The 17,921-nt window shown below is 57.4% G+C and overlaps 9 protein-coding genes across 9 annotated transcripts; 5 read left to right on the top strand and 4 right to left on the bottom strand.

The window, feature by feature from the left end:
* The first annotated feature begins 93 nt into the window (after positions 1 to 93).
* F5144DRAFT_583501 (AMMECR1 domain-containing protein) lies at positions 94 to 1,476 on the top strand. Its single transcript, XM_066789563.1, has one exon. The coding sequence runs from the start codon at positions 269 to 271 to the stop codon at positions 1,088 to 1,090; it is 822 nt and encodes a 273-aa protein (XP_066640252.1). The 5' UTR covers positions 94 to 268; the 3' UTR covers positions 1,091 to 1,476.
* F5144DRAFT_518670 (uncharacterized protein) lies at positions 1,477 to 5,228 on the bottom strand. Its single transcript, XM_066786668.1, has 3 exons — positions 3,534 to 5,228; positions 3,283 to 3,393; positions 1,477 to 2,811 (listed from the first exon to the last, which is right to left on the bottom strand). Exons 1-3 carry the CDS (start codon positions 4,895 to 4,897, stop codon positions 1,908 to 1,910), a joined length of 2,379 nt encoding a protein of 792 aa, XP_066640251.1. The 5' UTR covers positions 4,898 to 5,228; the 3' UTR covers positions 1,477 to 1,907.
* Positions 5,229 to 5,619, bottom strand: F5144DRAFT_632851 (uncharacterized protein). Its single transcript, XM_066792514.1, has 2 exons — positions 5,519 to 5,619; positions 5,229 to 5,456 (listed from the first exon to the last, which is right to left on the bottom strand). Exons 1-2 carry the CDS (start codon positions 5,574 to 5,576, stop codon positions 5,263 to 5,265), a joined length of 252 nt encoding a protein of 83 aa, XP_066640250.1. The 5' UTR covers positions 5,577 to 5,619; the 3' UTR covers positions 5,229 to 5,262.
* A 1,079-nt stretch (positions 5,620 to 6,698) lies between these two features.
* On the top strand, positions 6,699 to 7,268 carry F5144DRAFT_606010 (uncharacterized protein; the record flags this gene model as incomplete). Its single annotated transcript, XM_066791469.1, has 1 exon — positions 6,699 to 7,268. The coding sequence occupies one exon, from the start codon at positions 6,699 to 6,701 to the stop codon at positions 7,266 to 7,268; it is 570 nt and encodes a 189-aa protein (XP_066640249.1).
* Positions 7,269 to 7,879: 611 nt separating this feature from the next.
* On the top strand, positions 7,880 to 10,115 carry F5144DRAFT_539738 (pyridoxal phosphate-dependent transferase). The gene is made up of 4 exons (XM_066787129.1): positions 7,880 to 8,180; positions 8,235 to 8,525; positions 8,582 to 8,626; positions 8,700 to 10,115. Exons 1-4 carry the CDS (start codon positions 8,127 to 8,129, stop codon positions 9,933 to 9,935), a joined length of 1,626 nt encoding a protein of 541 aa, XP_066640248.1. The 5' UTR covers positions 7,880 to 8,126; the 3' UTR covers positions 9,936 to 10,115.
* On the bottom strand, positions 10,108 to 11,634 carry F5144DRAFT_364111 (thiazole biosynthetic enzyme, mitochondrial precursor). Its single transcript, XM_066784420.1, has 3 exons — positions 11,191 to 11,634; positions 10,624 to 11,127; positions 10,108 to 10,561 (listed from the first exon to the last, which is right to left on the bottom strand). The coding sequence occupies exons 1-3, from the start codon at positions 11,393 to 11,395 to the stop codon at positions 10,281 to 10,283; spliced, it is 990 nt and encodes a 329-aa protein (XP_066640247.1). The 5' UTR covers positions 11,396 to 11,634; the 3' UTR covers positions 10,108 to 10,280.
* A 662-nt stretch (positions 11,635 to 12,296) lies between these two features.
* Positions 12,297 to 13,493, bottom strand: F5144DRAFT_595665 (uncharacterized protein; the record flags this gene model as incomplete). The annotated part of the gene is made up of 5 exons (XM_066790719.1): positions 12,297 to 12,386; positions 12,560 to 12,955; positions 13,013 to 13,143; positions 13,202 to 13,306; positions 13,358 to 13,493. 5 exons carry the CDS (start codon positions 13,491 to 13,493, stop codon positions 12,297 to 12,299), a joined length of 858 nt encoding a protein of 285 aa, XP_066640246.1.
* A 2,453-nt stretch (positions 13,494 to 15,946) lies between these two features.
* Positions 15,947 to 17,247, top strand: F5144DRAFT_606006 (uncharacterized protein; the record flags this gene model as incomplete). The annotated part of the gene is made up of 3 exons (XM_066791468.1): positions 15,947 to 16,054; positions 16,103 to 16,251; positions 16,302 to 17,247. The coding sequence occupies 3 exons, from the start codon at positions 15,947 to 15,949 to the stop codon at positions 17,245 to 17,247; spliced, it is 1,203 nt and encodes a 400-aa protein (XP_066640245.1).
* Positions 17,248 to 17,446: 199 nt separating this feature from the next.
* F5144DRAFT_363960 (uncharacterized protein) lies at positions 17,447 to 17,843 on the top strand. The gene has a single exon (XM_066784419.1). It carries the CDS (start codon positions 17,544 to 17,546, stop codon positions 17,751 to 17,753), a length of 210 nt encoding a protein of 69 aa, XP_066640244.1. The 5' UTR covers positions 17,447 to 17,543; the 3' UTR covers positions 17,754 to 17,843.
* Positions 17,844 to 17,921: the final 78 nt, after the last annotated feature.

Here is a 17,921-nt window from a genome sequence, read left to right as displayed (position 1 = left end):
CCCGCTCTGCCCCGCACCACCTTGATGGCCCAGCTCCGCCAGCCCCACCCCCATATGCTTCTTCCGGGCTGCCCCTCTTGCCCCTCCTTCACCTCTTCCCTCTGAGCTGCACATCCAAACTTCCATTCCCCGAGTTTCCCGGCATATCCGGGGTCGGCTTGCGTCGTCGTCGCTTCAAAAATCACAATATTGGTCTTTTCGACCTTGCGAGATTCACTTTGATTCCCCCGCCGCAATAAGCGACACGACCAAGCCCACCCACGTCAACATGGCCACTACTGCGCACTGCCTGTTCTGCTTCGAGGCTCTAGCGGCCAATCTCGAGAAACGCGAGCCCATGTCCCTAGCCGAGGTGCAAAAGTCATGGTCCGAGTACAACCGCTCCGTCGAAGCCGATGCCACCGCCGACGGCAGCAAGCCCTCCAAGCGCCTGCCCGCACTCCGCCGCGTTACCGAAAGCTCCTCTTCCTCCGGCACCTCCTCAGCATCCAACAGCACGCTCTCCCTCAGCCCCGATACCCCGGCCACCTCCACCTCCTCCATCCTCACCGCAGCCGACGAGGACGAGGACAGCGGCCCCACAGAATCCCCGCTCTTCGTCACGTGGAACACGGTCTCACAACACAGCGGCGAGCACGCGCTGCGCGGGTGCATCGGCACGTTCGAGGCGCAGCCGCTGGAGGAGGGCCTGTCGTCGTACGCGGTGATCTCGGCGCTGCAGGACACGCGCTTCAACCCCGTGCGCGCCGCGGAGCTGCCCTCGCTGGCCGTCGCCGTCACCCTGCTGACCGACTTTGAGGACGCCGCCGACGCCGCCGACTGGGAGCTCGGCGTGCACGGCCTGCGCATCTCGTTCCGCTATAACGGGCGGCGGTATGGCGCGACCTACCTCCCGGATGTGGCGGTGGAGCAGGGGTGGACCAAGGAGGAGACGCTGGTTAGTCTGATGCGCAAGGCGGGGTGGATGGGTAGGAAGGATAGGTGGGAGGAGGTTGAGCTCAATGTTGTGCGCTACCAGGGGAGGAAGGTGGGCTTGGAGTATGCCGAGTTCAAGCAGTGGCGGGATTGGGTGGATGGGACGGAGGAGTGATGGCGAGGCGGAGTTCTCGACGGGGATGGAGGGGCTGGAGTTCACAGGCCTAGAAGGTTTAGAGGCATACGGGGGTAAGGCAGGGGTGGGGTGGTGGTTCATGGTAATACACGGTTCTGGCTTGAGGAGTACGGTTTGGGTAAAGGTTAAACGGTAGGTTTGGGTTGGGCTCGAGGTAAACGGCTGCTCGAGTCAGGTATGGCCGGGACTGGGCAACGGGGGTCGTGGGCGCATGCTTCGTTCTCAGACGCCAACGCCCATTGCTACATGCTGGCCAACGAGTTTCCACGTGGAGGATCTCATGTTCCATCGTATCCAGTGATTTAGAACTGCTATAATACAAGGCAATAGAGCCAGACTTTCAATTACAGCCGTCTCTAGCAGAGAGCAGCACCACGGACAATTAACATCATAAATACAGGCAACGAATCAAAACATGCCACCGGTGTACCACGCCCACCCAGACGAAGGCCGCTCCTCCTTGTCAATAATCCCAGCAACGCCAACAATTATCGGTACACTGCCTGACCCGACAGCAACTCCAGCCAAGGGAAGAAACAGATCATGGTGCCCCCCGCAACCAGAACACAGCCAACCGTGGTATCTCTGCGCGCGCTCCCCAGCCCCGACCGAAAAGCATTGTTCCCAACTCCCTGCAATAAACCATCAAGATCCCCGATCCCCTCCCATCCCGGACCCGGAATACCGAAACCCCCTTCACGACCCTGATATCATCCTTCACTATCTTGGCACGTCCCCCACGCTTCACAAGCTTCGCACCCCCTCCGACCCCAGAAGTCCCGTGGCACAGCCGGCCCTACCAGCAGCGCAACTTCTTCCAGAACCGCCCACCACCATCCCCCACGCGATCCCCCTGCATCTTCGGCCCCCTCACCCCCAGCTTCCTCCTCCCATCCTTCTCTTTACCCTCCTCATCATCCTCCCCCGCCGGCGGCAACGGCGTCAACGGCTTGGTCATCCCCCGACTATTCGCCACCAACTCACCCTCCCCACCCCCACCACCACCACCACCACCCCTCTCCGCCCCCCGCCTCGCCTCCTCCACCCGCCTCACAATCAGCGCAAACGTCTCCTCCACATTCACCTCCAGCCGCGCGCTCGTCTCCATGAACCCACACCCGCGCGCCCGCGCCCACTCCAGCCCCGCCGCCGCCGGCACGCGCCGCGCCTCGGCCAGGTCACACTTGTTGCCCGCGACCATCTTGATCGGCGGGACGGTCTTGCCGCCGGAGCCCGCGCCGCCGTTGGGGAGGTTGGTGGTGAGGTTGGTGGTGGGGGACAGCCCCGCGCGGCGGGCGCGCTCGGCGTTGTCGAGGCGGGTCTCGGCCTCCATGTCGATGAGCTCGTTGAAGTAGTCGAGGGCGTCGAGGGAGTGTGGGGCGGTGATGTCGTAGACGAGCAGGAAGGCGTCGGCGCCGAGGTTGGAGGACGCCCACATGCCGCGGTATTCTTCCTGGCCGGCGGTGTCGGTGAGGGATAGGTGGTACACGGCGCCGTCGAGTCGCCGCGTCACGCTGTAGCTGTCTTCGATCGTTGGGTCGTACTCGCTGGTCCATTGGCTGCGGACCAGGCGGAGCGTGATGGAGGACTTGCCGCAGCCGCCGTCGCCGCAGATGGTGATGGAGATGGGGACGGGGGGTTGGGAGGCGTCGGACGCGGAGGGGGTGTGTGAGGGTTTCATTGTTTTTTTTTTTTCTTTTCTTCTTTTTTTTAAGGGGCGGTTCTCTTTCTTTTTGGCGGCGATCGGCTTCGTGACGATCGATTGTGGCGCGCGCGCCGGTCCGCAAGGGCGGTTGCCGCGGGTGGATGCGTGTAGATCTTTTCGATGGGAGGTTGCGCGGGGAATTGTGCGACGCGTGGGTTGAAGGTTTCTGCGCAACGGGTAAGAGAAGTCAATGTCTGACCGCGCGTGCGAGACGACGATCGGATGCCGAAGCTTTGCGACAGGGGTTGACTGGTTGGCGGTTTGCCGTCAAATGGCGTGCCGCACGCGTCGTGTTTGGCCAAGTGCCGCGACTTTGGTAACTATTTTGGCGGCGTGCGAAGGATGAACTAGGCCGGATTAGGTAAGGTATGGAAGCAGAACAACCTCCCATCCCGAACGTCACCGATTCAATGGAGTTATTAAGTTCCACTCCCTACTTCTTGTACTGTGTACGCACATCGCCGACGGCCTCGGTTGAAGGATGCTCATGTTGCCGATGTGAATCTCGAATATTCCGGATTCCTCAGGATTCTTTTTATTTATCTCTTGTAGGACGAAATCGTAGAAAATAAAGCGTCTCATTAACCATTAACAATTAGTTGTTCTCTTTGCCCTTTCCGTCCGGGAAGAGCCGGCCATCGTTTTGAAGGTGGACTCTAGAACAGCAATCCAAACTTTATCCCAGATTCTTCAGTGGAAAATCCTTCACAACTTTACCGATTTTTTTCATTTTCTACCAGCGTCCCATCAGGCAGCTCATAATAGTAGTGTGCCAAAACCCATCCATTCCTCAACTGCCCCCCAAACGCACCCAGCCCCTTCAACGCCTCAACCCGTTCCCGGTCCCACAGACAAAACCCAGCATACCTCCAGCGGTCCAACAACCCGGCCCGGCCCTGCGGCGGCATCTCATCGAGACGTCTCCACATCCGCTGGCGAAGCTGGCACAGCCTCTCCCCGAACTGGTTGATGTCCCGCCCGCGCAGCGCCTCCAGCCACGCGCACGGCGCCACGTCCAGCCCTTCCCCGGCGTAGAGCACCGCCGCCGCCTCGTCCCAGTCCCAGTCCCACTCGTCCCTGGCCGGCGCCGGGTAGTTGCCCCACCGGCTCCCCTGCCACCAGCTCTGCAGCGGGGGCACCTGGCACTCGTTCACCTCCTCGCCGTAGACGCCCGCGAAGTCCGGCGTGAGCTGGTCGCGGGCCGCGCGCTCGACCACGCCGCGGTGGGCCCGGGCGAGCGGGACGAGCCGGTGCAGGTCGGTGAGCAGGTCAGTGAGCTTGCGGCACAGCAGGCGCTCGGGTTTTTGGCCGGCCCGCTGCTGTTGTTGTAGGTCGTGGCCGTGCACGAGCACCAGACACAGGTGGGTGAGGAAGACGTCGACGTGGTCGATCTGCTGCAGCTCCCAGGGCTCGAGCGTGCCGAAGAGGCCCAGCGCCACGCCCTCGTGCGTGCTCTGGTTGCTGATGGCGGCGATTTGCTCCAGGGATAGCTCGCGTGAGTGGCCGCCCGCGGCCCAGACGTGGCACAGCATCTCGCGGCGGTAGAGGCTGCGGATGAGCCGCCGCCGCTCGGAGGGAGAGAGGGGTGCCGTAGCGGGCGTCTTGGCCCCGCCGCCGTGGTCGAATGATGCGAGCCGCGCTGTGACGTAGATGTCGGCGAGGAGGTTGATCTGGAGAAGGGTGCGGCAGAGCCCGTTGAGCTCCTCGAGCGGGGGGGTGGCCGCGGGGTGCAGTGATATACCACTTTGGAGCATCTTGTGGTATATCTCGGTCATAGCGTGCAGCCATCCGAGATGTTGGGCGGCGTCTCTGGAGCGCGAGCAAGGCAGTATAAAGAGGAACCTTGCGTCAGCCAGCACCGGGCCCAGCTCGTTGTGCAGGACGCGGAAAAGGACGGCCCGTCGTTGAACCCTGAAGCGGTGGTACACGAAGCAGGCCGTGGCAATGAACTGGGCGAGGTCGCCCACGGTGTTGATCTCGAACATGATCTTGTCGAACAACTCGGGTGGTAGATGGCCAAGATGATGGCGGGAGACGACATGGGGGCGCGTGTTATTCTCCGTCTGCGCCTTGGGAGCCATTTTGTGAACAATGTGTGGGGCTGATGAAGGTGGAGTGAATGGCTTTCATGGGTGTGGGATTAATGAAGGAGAGATGGATGGCCTTGTTTTAGGGGGCGATGGATGGCTTTATATGACCAGTCGTTGTTGGGTGAACGGTTGAAGATGAGATGGATGGCGTTATATAACCACCCGTTGTTGTTGGATGAAGTCATAGAAGCGACGGGGGGCGCTAAGAGCCATGGTGCTCACCATCATTGAGTTCAGTCCGGCCACCATCCGGTTTGTTTAGATGCAGCTAGCCAGCGGAAATCTTGCCGGTGGACAGACAGATTCAATAAATCTATAATTGAGTTCGTACAATGACAGGCACAACTCAATGCTAGTTACCCTGCCAACTCCTCATGCTTCTTGCTCTCACTCTTGGCCACGGGCGCACCCGTCTTCGGCTCGTTCTTGGACCCAGGATCGTTCTCGTAGCTACCGCCATGCGCCTCATACTCCCTCGCCAGCTTCATCCCCTTCCAAGCTGCCCACTGCCCCTTGCCATCTCCGGATTTGTTGGGCTCTTGCTGGATCTCTGTCGATGAAAGCGAAATTCAATGACGATACAACCTGTTGCCTACGGGATAGTTGCCTTACCTTCTTTGAGGTGCTCGCGGAGTTCCGGATCGGTGGGGATGCCTTTGCTGCTTGGCATTTTCGGTCTGTAATTGAATGTTATCAGTAGATTTTTAATTGGGGTTGGTATGTAAATGGGCTGAGGTGGCCCATGAATTGATCATATGATGGCATCCACAATTTTTGCCACTTACAAGTTAGCCAGGCACCAATGATATCATTGACAACGTCATGTTGAGGCAGGCAGTGTTTACTATATAGGTATCAGTTGAATTTCATCAAGATAGGAGATGCGTAGGGCGATTGATAGTTGAGAGGTTTGGATAGGTACCTAAGTAGGTAGGTACCTACCTTAGCTCCTTGAGTAAAGTAAGGTACCTACTCACCTAAACCCTTTCTAGGGTTCAAAAATTCAAAAACCAGAATGCTTCAAGCTGAATCCTCTTCCTCGGGGTCGTGCTTCCTCTTCTTGCCTCGACGTCTAAGGTTGCCACCACGCGTGCTTGGGCCGACTATTTTCGACACCCTTTACTCCGAAGGCCAATTTGACCCCTAGTTTTCTGAATTTCTCGGTCACGCTGGTCTGCCCACGGTTTTCTATCGCCCTTCTACTCCCGAGTTTGTAGCGAAATCCCATGGTTTGTTCTCCGTCACAGCTTAACAGGGGCCCGCAGGAATAACCGTTCCCGCTGCCCTGCCACCGAGTTTAAGAATTAAGATACCTACATCCTCCGCACCACTGTTGATCCGCGCCAGGGAGCCTAGGTTAAGTGTACTTGTTTCACAAGCCGATTTATCAATCTATTCTATCTTAATGCATTTGCCACTGAATCCAACTCTCTTCCAGTCTTTGTTGCGAGCGGCTTTGCGGTTGGTTACATGCATGTAAACGACTGGACTGAGTGGAACAACCAACCAACTTGAACCAACAAACCTGAACCTCGAAAACAAAATAGGTACCTAACCTAAGCTACAAACCGAAGCCTCACGGCACACTCACGCGTTGGGGGTAATCACTTTCGCTCTCTATCTCTCTCTCTCTCAGCCAACCACGCACCCCCCCCCCCTTCCCTCTAATATCACTCTGTTTTTGTCGTCCGGTTCAAAACTTCAACTATCGACATTCTCGCCGTCTCATCCCTCTCCCACTGCACTACCTATAGCTGCATTTTTTGGTTATTCCCCGTATATTGCTCTCGACATGACCTTAGATGCAACAACAACGCATTCCTCTACCCCATACCACAAGGGCGCCCAGTTTCGCATCCGGCCTCATGTCCCGCCAGAACCATTTGGCGGAGCTTACGGACCAAACCCGCGACCGAAAGTGTCGGTTTGGCCAGAGAATGTGCCTGTCGAACGTGTCGCATTCGCCCTTCAATACCCGCCTTTGGAAACCGCCCCGCCGCCATCCGTGACTGAGCACAGCTTCACCATCACAGGCACGAAAACCCTGCGGCGTGTCGGGATCGACCAAGGCGGCACCCATGTGGTTATTGGTTACCTGGATCAAGACAAGGCTGTGCAATACGTGGCCAAAATCTACGATGGCCTTTCCTACCCATTCGAGGATCGGGATGTGGGCTGGGACTTCATGACCCTCGCTGATTCCGACTATGCGGTGGAGGCCTGGGCTTACAAAACCATGCAACCCGTACCTAACGTTGCGGGGAAGATTGTCCCGGAATATCACGGTGCTTGGACTTTCAAGAGGACGGTGGCCCTTGGGCAAGATGGATTCCCCGGAGCTGGCTGGACAACCAAGAGCTAGCCGCCGAATGGGTGCTGAAAACGTGGGGAAATCCTCCCCCGAACAAGTATATGCCACTGACCAGGTATTTCCTTGACCATCCCACCCACAAGGAGAGGGGGCCGCAGGTGATAGCATTGTTGGAGAAGCTGGGGCGCAAACCGGTGGAAAAGGAGTGAGGGGTGCGGCGTAGGGAATACTGCTGTTTTTGTATACCGAGCTGTCGGCAGGACTCTGCCAAAATCTGGGATACACATGCATCATGTCCTAGCTAGACGCATGAAGCTTACTGGATCGGGATTTAGGTACATGAGTGGCTTGTTAGGTCAAAGCTGAAGGAGTCTGAGGAGGTGATCATGTCCGGCTTATCTGGGGCAGTTCCATATTAGGAGCCACCCCAGGAAGATTCCGAAATGCTGGATCGGACAGGATATCCGGGTTTGAGGACTATGAGGAGCCGTGGGAGCTGAGTGAGGATCGGCTGGGGAAACCGCAACGCCATGCTAACGCCCACGCTTGGGTAGCCGAGGGTACACTTATGAGAGAGTGAGCGGTTAAAAACCATTGTGTAAGAGGAGAAGAGTGGGCCACACCACTACATTAATATCCTCAAATGCCAAGAACTCCGGTTTCCGGCTATCCTCCTTTTTCGGCTTGTCATGACTGTGGGGTCTAGTCCGGGCCGGCCGCGGCGACACGTGGGGCGTGGGGAGTAAGATCCCGACCATCCGGCTCCTAGACCGTCCCAGTGAGCAAAATTCGAGAGCTTACTTAAGTATGACTCCCTGACATTGGCCCCGTTCCCTCCCTACACCCCTCCACCCCTCCACCCCAACCCCATTGTTGATACCATCCCCAGATTTGTATCAGGAACTAAAGATGGATGCAACAAATGGGGCCAAGACCCTAAACAGGGCCGATGAGGTCGAGCATGTAAGTGGTGGGTCCTGTACCCCCCACGCGAGCACAGCACTGACATCTTGGTAGCTCATTGATGCCGTAAAAGCCCTGATAGTACCCTTCGTTCGGGAGGCGGATGAGGCAATCCCGTCCAGGGCAGCCGGTGAGCTTCTCCCGAACGCACAGGGAGTTGTCAAAAATACCCTCGTCAACGCTAAGAGGCCCGAGGACTTGGTCCGGGAACTAGCCCTTAACCTACCCGAAGGGAAAGGCCGGGGTGAAGAAGGCTTGCTTGAGACTATCAAGGATATCCTCAAGTATAGCGTCAATACGTGGGACCAGGGGTTCATGGACAAGCTGTATGCCAGCACCAATCCGGTTTGGTCTCCTAGCCCATTATCACTAATATCTTCCTCTTCTAACTATCGTACCAGGTTGGCGTAGCTTCTGAGCTCCTTCTAGCCGCCCTGAACACCAATGTAAGCGGGTTGCTGGGGGCATTACCCCTGAGCCCCCGAGCCCGAGGAGATACCCCTGACTAACACGATGAAGGTGCACGTCTACCAAGTCTCGCCGGCCCTGACCGTCATCGAAAAGCACACAGCCAAGTCTCTCGCAAACCTCTTTGGCTTCACCGGCCCCCGCGCCGGAGGCGTGACCTGCCAAGGCGGAAGCTCCTCCAACCTGACCTCCATCGTCATCGCCCGCAACACGCTCTACCCGGAATGCAAAACCCAAGGCAACAGCGGCGCCCCCGGGCCCCTCATCCTCTTCACCAGCGTCCACGGCCACTACTCAGTCGAAAAAGCCGCCGTAACCTGCGGCCTGGGCTCCGCCTCAGTCTGGACCGTCCCCGTCGACGCAACCGGCCGGATGGACCCCTCGGCCCTGCGCACCCTCATCCAGCGCGCCCAATCCGAAGGCAAGACCCCCCTCTATGTCAACGCCACGGCCGGCACGACCGTGCTCGGCTCCTACGACCCCTTCGAGGCGATCGCCGACATCTGCGCCGAGTTCAACCTCTGGATGCACATCGACGCGAGCTGGGGCGGGCCAGCCATCTTCTCCCCGACGCACCGCCACAAGCTCGCCGGCTCCCACCGCGCCCACTCCCTCACCGTCAACCCGCACAAGATGCTCAACGTCCCCGTCACCTGCTCCTTCCTCCTCGGCCCGGACACCGCCGTCTTCCACCGCGCCAACACCCTCCCCGCGGGTTACCTCTTCCACACCGCAACCACCGAACCCACCTCCGAGCTCACCCCCCCACCCACCAACGGCACCACCACCCCGATCCCCCCCTCCCTCTCCTCTCCCTCCCCCGACGACAACCACCCCTGGGACCTCGCGGATCTCACCCTGCAATGCGGCCGCCGCGCCGACAGCCTCAAACTCGCCCTCAGCTGGATCTACCACGGGCAAGCCGGCTTCGCAGCCCAGATCGACCAGGCCTTCGCCACAGCCGCCTACCTGGCGGAGCTGGTTGTGGCGGAGCCGGAGCTGGAGCTGGTGTCGGAACGGCCGCCGGCGTGTTTGCAGGTTTGTTTTTATTTTAGGCCCGTTGGTGATGGGGGGGTGAATACGGGGAGGACGAGGGCGGTGGTGGAGGGGTTGGTGGGGAGGGGGTTTATGGTGGATTATGCGCCGGGGGAGAGGGGGGCGTTTTTGAGGGTGGTGGTGAATGCGTTGACGTTGAGGGGGACGGTGGAGGGGTTGGTCAGGGCGGTGGGGGTGGTGGGGGGGGAGGTTGTGAAGAGGGAGGAGGAGAGGGAGAGGGAGAGGGTTTAGGGAAGGGAAGCAAGTGAGGAGAGGAAAAGGGAGGGAAAGGGAGGAAGGTGAAGTAAGGGAGAGGGGAAGGGGAAAAGGTGTGAGTGTACCATGGCCGTAGATGAGAGATTGACAGAGTGGTTTGGTGCGGCTTTTTGTTTGCGATGGAGTAAAGGCGATAGAATTGTAGTCACATCACTGTGTTGTGTTCTTGTACGGTTCAAAGCAGATTTCATTGTCGATGTACGGTGCAAGGAGTGTCCTCATGTACCCCCGGCCTAGTTCATAGCGACCGACTAAAGACAGATCCTCAAGACGGAACCTAATGTGCAACCATACCACCGCCACCACACACACCCCTCCCCCTCACAGATCGTTCTGCTTCTTGCGCAGGTCAAACACGCGGAGGGCCTCCTCGGCCGCCTTGACGCCGCTGAGGGCCATGGCGCCGAAGGTCGGGCCCATGCGGTTGGCGCCGTCGATCTCGGACAGCTCCATGCCGCCGACGATCAGGCCCGGCACGATCTCGCGCGTGTTCTTGACGATGGCGTCCTCGGCCCGCTGCATGTCCAGCCCGCGCATGCCGCCGAGCTGCTCCAGCTGCTTCATGCTGACCAGGCGCTTGACCGAGAAGGCGCCGAAGGGGCCTGTGGTTTCTGGTGTTAGCGTCCAATGTCTTTTGAGATTACAGCAGTAGAAGGTGGCTTACCGTCGTGACCGGTGGTGGAGATGATGACGGGAGCGTTGATGGTGTTGGGGTCCATGCAGCTCTGGTCGTCGTGGTGCATCGACACCAGGGTCCAGTTGGTAACGACGCCCGCAATCCGGACACCCTCACCATCCTCATCAGGACGCGTGATCAGGTCCTCCACGGTGGTGGCGTTGAACATCTTGACGTTGTCCATGGCCAGCACCTTGGACATGACGGTGCTGGTGAAGAGCGCGGCGTGCTTGACGACCACGTAGTCGCCCTCGTCCTCGAAGGGCACGCCGATCTCGCGCAGGAACACGTCGGCCGGCTTGCGCATCACCATGGCGCTGAACAGCTGGCCGCCCAGCCACGCGCCGCCGCCGGGGGCGACGCCCGCCTCGATGATGGTGATGCGCAGGTCCGGGCGGAGCGTGCCCAGCGTGTAGGCCGCCGACAGGCCGCAGGAGCCGGCGCCGACGATGACGATGTCGGACTCGGCGTGCGTGTCGAGGTCGGCAAAGTCTGGGTTTGTTAGTCAGGCGTCCGAGATGGCGTGTATGGCTTGGCTAAAATGGGACGGCTTACAGCGACGGGTCATGGCGCGCGAGACGGTGCTCTCGCGAATGGGGGCAAAGGTGAAGTTGTCCCAGCTGCCCATCATCTCGTTCAGGGACTTGGTCAGGCCATCGTCGGTGCGGTCCTCAACGAGGGCAGCGGCATCCTTGACCTTCTTGGAGGCAAAGGCGAGCTGCGCGTGCTGCTGGGCGGGAGAGATTGCCGAGGGAGCCATTGCTGTTGGTGTTGGGGGTTATCTGCGAGAGTTAGGATTCTGCCACTGCAGAGGAAGGAGAGACAAGAAGCATGATCCTTTCGCTGGTATTATCCAGATCAAGTTACTGCCGTATAATCTCAGCCGCTCCGGCGCTGTCGAGACACCTGTGTTGTCCTGAGACTAACAGATGCTCGACAACAACCGGATTGGCACCGGCTCATGCATTCAGATAGTTACCTGAAGATGATACGATTGATCATTGTGGGATAGGACACCATCGAAAGGCCACCATGGCTTCTTCGTCTCCGGAGCGGGACGGCATCATGTACCGGACGGATATGTCAGTCTGGCCTGTGGTTAGAAGAGTCCATCATGAGCGGAGAGAGTCCGATGCGCACGACACTTATAAAGCTGTTTGATGAGTTGCTGAGTGTACTAGTTGTTCACACAGTTATCGCTTCGGGAAGAGAAGAGGAGAGGGGAGATGGACAGTGGGAAACAGCAGGACTCCCTCTTTATCATGTCCTCCGGCGGCGGCTCTGCACGGCTCAAAGCAATATGGAGACCCCCACGAGCCCCCTCTCTTGCGCATACGTAGTACTACTTTCTCCGGAAGCGAACCCCTCACGGCGTTGGCGATCGGGGCCCGCACTGAGCTGGATAGGTGAGTAAGGCATCTGGGTCAATCCAATGACGATATCGATGAACTCGAGCCGCCTCCTCGTGGCACCCCAACGTTCGCCCCCCCATCGCGGCAGGGAATGAGCCTGCACTTCCATACACCAATGTGCAACTTGTCTATCGCGGCTAATCACGGGTTTATTAGAGATGTAGAATTGGCCAATGCAAAGACCAGCGTTGGGTGGGAGAAACCGCTCAGTCCACTCCGGCATCCATGGCCCGCATCCGGGATCCGACCTCACCCGCGCGGGCCCGAGATCGGAGCGCGATTATTAGGTAAAGTGAACTTGGCACACATCTTGTCGCTTACACAGAGGCATAGACATTTCTGTTGGATGTGACATTAAGAATAAGATAGGAATAAACGGGTAGCCCCGATAAGAGATTCTCGAGAGCCGAGAACAAGAAGCAAGAAAAGGGGCTCTGCATGAGCAAGAAATGAATGGGGACCAAAACTCAAAATTACATCCCCAAGAAAGCACACACCATCGCGAAACTCACTACCTGAACTGCAAAGCCAACAGCCCCAATCCGAACACCCCCGGCCGTAACAGCCGGAGGTGCTCCCGTAGTGGTAGGCTGGTAGGGGGTGTTCGTCGCGGATGTCGTCGAAGAGGAAAACGGGTTATCAGGCGGCGTGGTGGTAGCAGTGGAGCTCACGCCAGACTCATCACAGGCCGACGCGCTGACGGTGCTGGTAGAGGTTGATGTTGTCGTCGTCGTAACCTCCTCCGAGCACGACGACGACGGCGCGCCGCTGCTGTATGGCGAGCACCCGTGGCAAGGCCCGCCCGGGGTGTAGCCCGGGATGGTGCCGACGTAGGTGGTGGTTGTGCAGGTGCCGCAGAGCTGGACTGTCACTGTCATTGTTTCGTCGGTTGCGGTTGCGCAGGAGGTCTGGGAGGAGTTGGTTAGTTGCGGTGTGTGGCAGATGGAGACTTTGGGGTCGCCTACGACTGTGACGGTAGCCGTGTCGGACGGCGGTGGCGTGCCCATGATGCAGGGATAGCAGGGACGGTTTGTCGTTTCCGTTGCGCAGATGGAACGAGTGAGCGTTTCCACGCATTGGGTGAGAGTCTCGGTCACTGCGGAGAGTTTCAGCAAGGCCGCTCGGGACAGGGCTTCCGTCTCAGGGGGTCCTACCTGTTGACCCCTCCGGGCAGACCTCGGTGACTTCAACCATGAAAATTACCTCGACGCCAACCCAGCTGCCGCATTGTGGCCCGGGAAGAGGATATCGTTCTAGAGCTATATTAGCAAATTCCTCTCGTTTTGTGGTGGAACTGCCTGTTCACATACCAGCCAAGTTTAAGTTTCCTGGATATTCGCTTCCTACAGGTCCTGATAGATGGCCGCGGATGAAGGTCGTATCCTCAGCCAGAACGGCGGCCGAGAAACTGGCTAGTGCCAGCAGCAGAAGTCGAGGGGTGCGCATTGGGAGTCGGGTATGAAGGAACTGGCTACTGACAAAATGGTTCCGTGAAAATAACAACCCCTAAGTCAGTTAAGGAGCAGGACGAGACGAGCTGAAAAGGGGAGATGCTTCCATCGGCAGACGAGAAACTGTGTGTTATTTCACCTATACCAACGCCCGCATCGTGGAGATTAAGGATACTCAAGGTGACAACCATGATATTATGGCCCAACTTTGTGTTCGCAACTGGGAGGTTGTGATTTTCTGATAGGCTTTGCCTCCAAGAGTATCGCTTCGATCCATAATCGGTAGGACATCGCGGAGCACAATGTACGTCACTGTACAATGTAGTACGGGCGGTGGGTGAGACCTTGGGTTCACTCGCAAACGAATAGCCTTTCCTGCACCTCCTAACTGCCTCATTTCCTCCTTCTCCCCGCGTCTCGACTGGGTTCCCCGGAATCCCACCGGAGCTGAAGGGCGATCCGTAAATGAAGCTGAGCGCGGAGGGGATATCTAAATTGGGATTTGGGTTATGGAAAATTGGTGAGGGTTGGAATCCCGAGTTGGTGACCCGAAAAGCAACGTTAACTCTGTAACAGCAAGTCAATTGTGTCTCATTGGAATGTCCTACCAAGCCACAAATGGCGGACAGGCAGCCACCGGACCACAGAAGAAAAGGGCAAGCTGCGCTGGGTCCTCGGACGGTGCTGGGGAACCTTAAAATATATGACTACCACAGCTGAAACCGGAGGCCTTGAGACATTTCGACTGGGGCTGTGAGCACGCCCAGTTTCCCCTGCCAGCCCCAGCATTCGACGCTGTTAGGAGCCAACATCGCCAAGCTACTGCTGTTATCCGTGTGCGGCGTCGGCGGTGTCACCCGAGGAACAGCTGCCGCATCGGATAGCCACCCACGCCCATATGCACCGCACAGAGCTTGGGACTGTGCGATCTCGAGCAAGGGTCCGGCTGAAATACCCAGTGGCAAAATATTCAGGACCTTTGAAACAAAACATGGCGGCTCTGCCGGAGGGCATCTGTGGATGGCATTCCCAAATTCCAAATACCTATTAATAGTTTAGTCATGTTTTCGGTCTCCGAATAGGGGGAACGTCGGGTCCAGGCTGAGATACAGGCAAGGTACATACAATCTAGATGTCAATGGTAAAAGTTCGCATTCCTACCAGGCTGATGCTTCGAGAAAATAGGCTTTGGCGTTGCTTAGAAATCATTTTAGAGAAACACCAACTAAACGATCGCCATTGGCATCGTGGTGTATCAATGATAAGGCGCGCTAATAATGCATATTCGCGACTTGTTTGATGATTCCTAAGCGATGACCGCGCGCGACCTAAGAATGACCGAAGGGTGGGGGGTTTCTTAGGTAGCGGGAATCCCGAGTTTTTAGGGCAGGTTTTAGGGGGGGCTTCGATGTGGGTCCGCACCTTGCATGCGCTGGGCTGCCCATTTTGACATGAATGCTCGCATACTGCATGCGGGATAGGCTGAGCAGGAGCCAGGCAGGCATGCAACGCTGACTACGCGTTTGGTGAGTTGCATCCATGGCTCTTTCTCGAAAAGTTGAGCATGTCAATGCAAAACTCAACTTTCGAATTTGAACTTCTCTGGCAAGTCTTGCGGATTACGCTGCTTAGCCGATCGGGGTACACCATGGCCAGCCATCAACGAGCAAAAAGCCATCTCATCTATGATTACCCCTGTTTCCTCCTCCTGTTTCCCTCCCCTCTCTTGTCGTGAATACTTTGCTTCCGGCCATGGCGTTCCCCCAACACCAATCCCGGTTCTTGGCTCTTCTCGTGGCTTCCGGGGAAACCGGATGCACCGTGCAAGTGGCTGTCGGATCCCTATCCAGCCACGGCGTGTGACAGAAACACCTGCTGCTCCGAGGTGGCGATGGTAGACCAAACCCCCTTGCAGATGTCTCCGGGCCTGTCCCCTACCATGGAGTTGGGTTCCCGGCCGGCCATCCTCCTACCCGCTCGGCCACTCAGCTTTCCCGGCTACGCGGTTGCCGTCTCTCCCCGAGTCCTGCCTTACCGGCATACGCCATCCCTCAGCTGCCGACTTGACTCACAGATCTAACTTGCTCAAACCGTCCAACGGCGTCTGCCCAATGGCAGTATTTGTATCGACCCCTACCTACATCATGGCCATCTACCTATGGATACCGAGGACTCCACAAGTTCCCCGGATCGCCACTAGGTCGAACCCTCTCGCGTTGACTGGGCATGTCTATCCCCCTTTCAGCCCACAGATCGCAAGATCGAGAAAGCGATGGACGCCAAGGGGAGAGGCGGAGGGGCTTGGCCAGATGCCACGCACCTAGGCCGGGAGAGAGTTGGACCGTTTGGCGTCATATAAGGATGCCCAACAGGGCCGAGACCAGAACAGCATTCTTTCCCATCTTGGACGTGCCAGGCCGATGTGAACCTAGAAAGGAACAATCGATCATGATGGTCAACCAGGAGTCAAGGGCTGTGTTGGATAGTCTCTTGACTAAGACACATGTCCAGCATGCCTTGGTCCAGTTGGACGGCCGGCGCAACGAGCTTCCTTCTGTAAGTGTTTATCACCACAGCAGTATGCGACCCAACTAACACGTCCAGGCCCTCACTACTTTGTTTCTGCTCGGCGGGGCGCCGGATGGCCTCCAACAAACATATGACTCGTTGAAAGGTGACCTCATATCGTGGGAGCCGTCACCGAGGGGAATTTCTGACGCAGAGGCCAAGTCACAGTTCTTAGGTGATCCTAGGTACGAGAACCCTATGACATCAAGGAAGCAAGTATACTTAAGATTCACAGGTTTCAGCGCGCATTTATGACGTACTTCAGCATGGAAAACGGCAGGTTCGCAGGCAACACCAAGTCACTCGCCATCTCCCATCTCTTCACGGGCGCCAGCCCCTTAGTATACGGCTTATTCTCCGGGATTGGTCGACCGCTGACTTTGTTGGCTGACGGTATCGAGCTGCGGGCAGCCATACTCGTCATGCAATCTCTCACCCTTTCTGCCGTCGACTGGATGGAGCCTGTGGGCGAGTTGCTGACACATCCCCAGCTGGCTGCGCCATCCGGCGAGTATCTCTCACCCGAGGATATCATTGGTCGGGTTGCGTATGACGGACGCTTCAGCGGAGTTATGAAAGCTGGCTCCGGTTTCCACGGCGTTTCGCATATCTTCTCGAGTCCTAACGCCAGAACGGCTATTGTCGAGTACCTGCGCTACCTCGATACCCGTGACCTGTCTTTGCTGTTACAACAAATCTCTGCCCTGTCAGTGCTCCTCCTCACCGCGACACACAAGGCCAACCAGCCAGCTTTCGACCTGTACCTCGGCCGCTTGCCGACCTGCGTCAACAGCGTGCGGGTGATCATCGAGAACTGGGTCGAAGATGAAGGCCACAAGCTCCTTCTCGTCAGAGGTCTCTGGTTGCTCGTGATTCTCACGTACGTCACCCAGCTGAGGCCCATCATTGACGGGAAGCTCCTGGTCTCGAGGGAGCTGGCCGAGGAAACCAGAGGCTGGGAGGCTATCATGGACCGGATCCACAGCCAGTGTATTATGGAAGGTAGAGACGGCGGCCACGACCTCTTGAGGGCGGTTCGAAGCCTGCGGGAGCTGTCGGGAGAGTACGGCGCGGCGCATGGGAGGCTCTACATCCATGCCGCGTGGAAACTGCTGAAGAACTGGCAGGGGTGGGCTGGCCTGGGGAATGACCGTGAGGCGACGCTGAACATCAGATTGTGATGTCATGTACCTGTATTATGACCTGTACCATAAGTTAGACTGGAATAGATTAGAAATGTGCGCTCTCCCACCAATGAGGTTCCTTGGCCGCGCGTACTGTACCCAGTTGACTGACATAATGAAGTTACCTAGAGAGATGGAGATTAATGGAGTTGTACGGCTGTAGAGGCTGGTCTGGTATGGAAGTCAATTCGGTTGTGTGGCTGGCAATAAATAAGTGCACTGGCGATGCATGCATACACTTTTGGAAGGCTTGGATAGGTACTGGTTTATTTGCAAAAAAAAAAAAACGCGAGATGATGATTGGAATAAATACAAAAAGCTCACCACCAAGCCCCATTCGCCGGTCGAATGGAGGTTGGTGGCTACGAAAACTCTTTTTATTTAGAGTTTTGCGCCGCGAGGGGGAGTCGAACCGGTCCTCTTTCGATTGGTGTCCAACCGGTCCTCCTCACAATGCCGCTGAGCTAAACCGTTGTTTAACTTCAATTGTGAGGAGGCGGTGACAGTGTGCGTGCGGGAAGTTGTATATATAGCACTAGCGGAGGCAGGAAGGTGGGGGGGCATGGGCAACAGGTTGTGTGCAATGTTGGGATGGAAATGGGAGCAGGAAGACACACAGGCCATGCCAGGGGAATATTATGCCCGTGCATACACCAAACACCTTAGAGTCT

Source organism: Chaetomium tenue (assembly GCF_020726465.1).
Source record: "Chaetomium tenue strain MPI-SDFR-AT-0079 chromosome Unknown F5144scaffold_6, whole genome shotgun sequence".
Taxonomy (NCBI): Eukaryota; Fungi; Ascomycota; class Sordariomycetes; order Sordariales; family Chaetomiaceae; genus Chaetomium; species Chaetomium tenue.
This window is presented reverse-complemented; position numbering and strand designations above follow the sequence as displayed.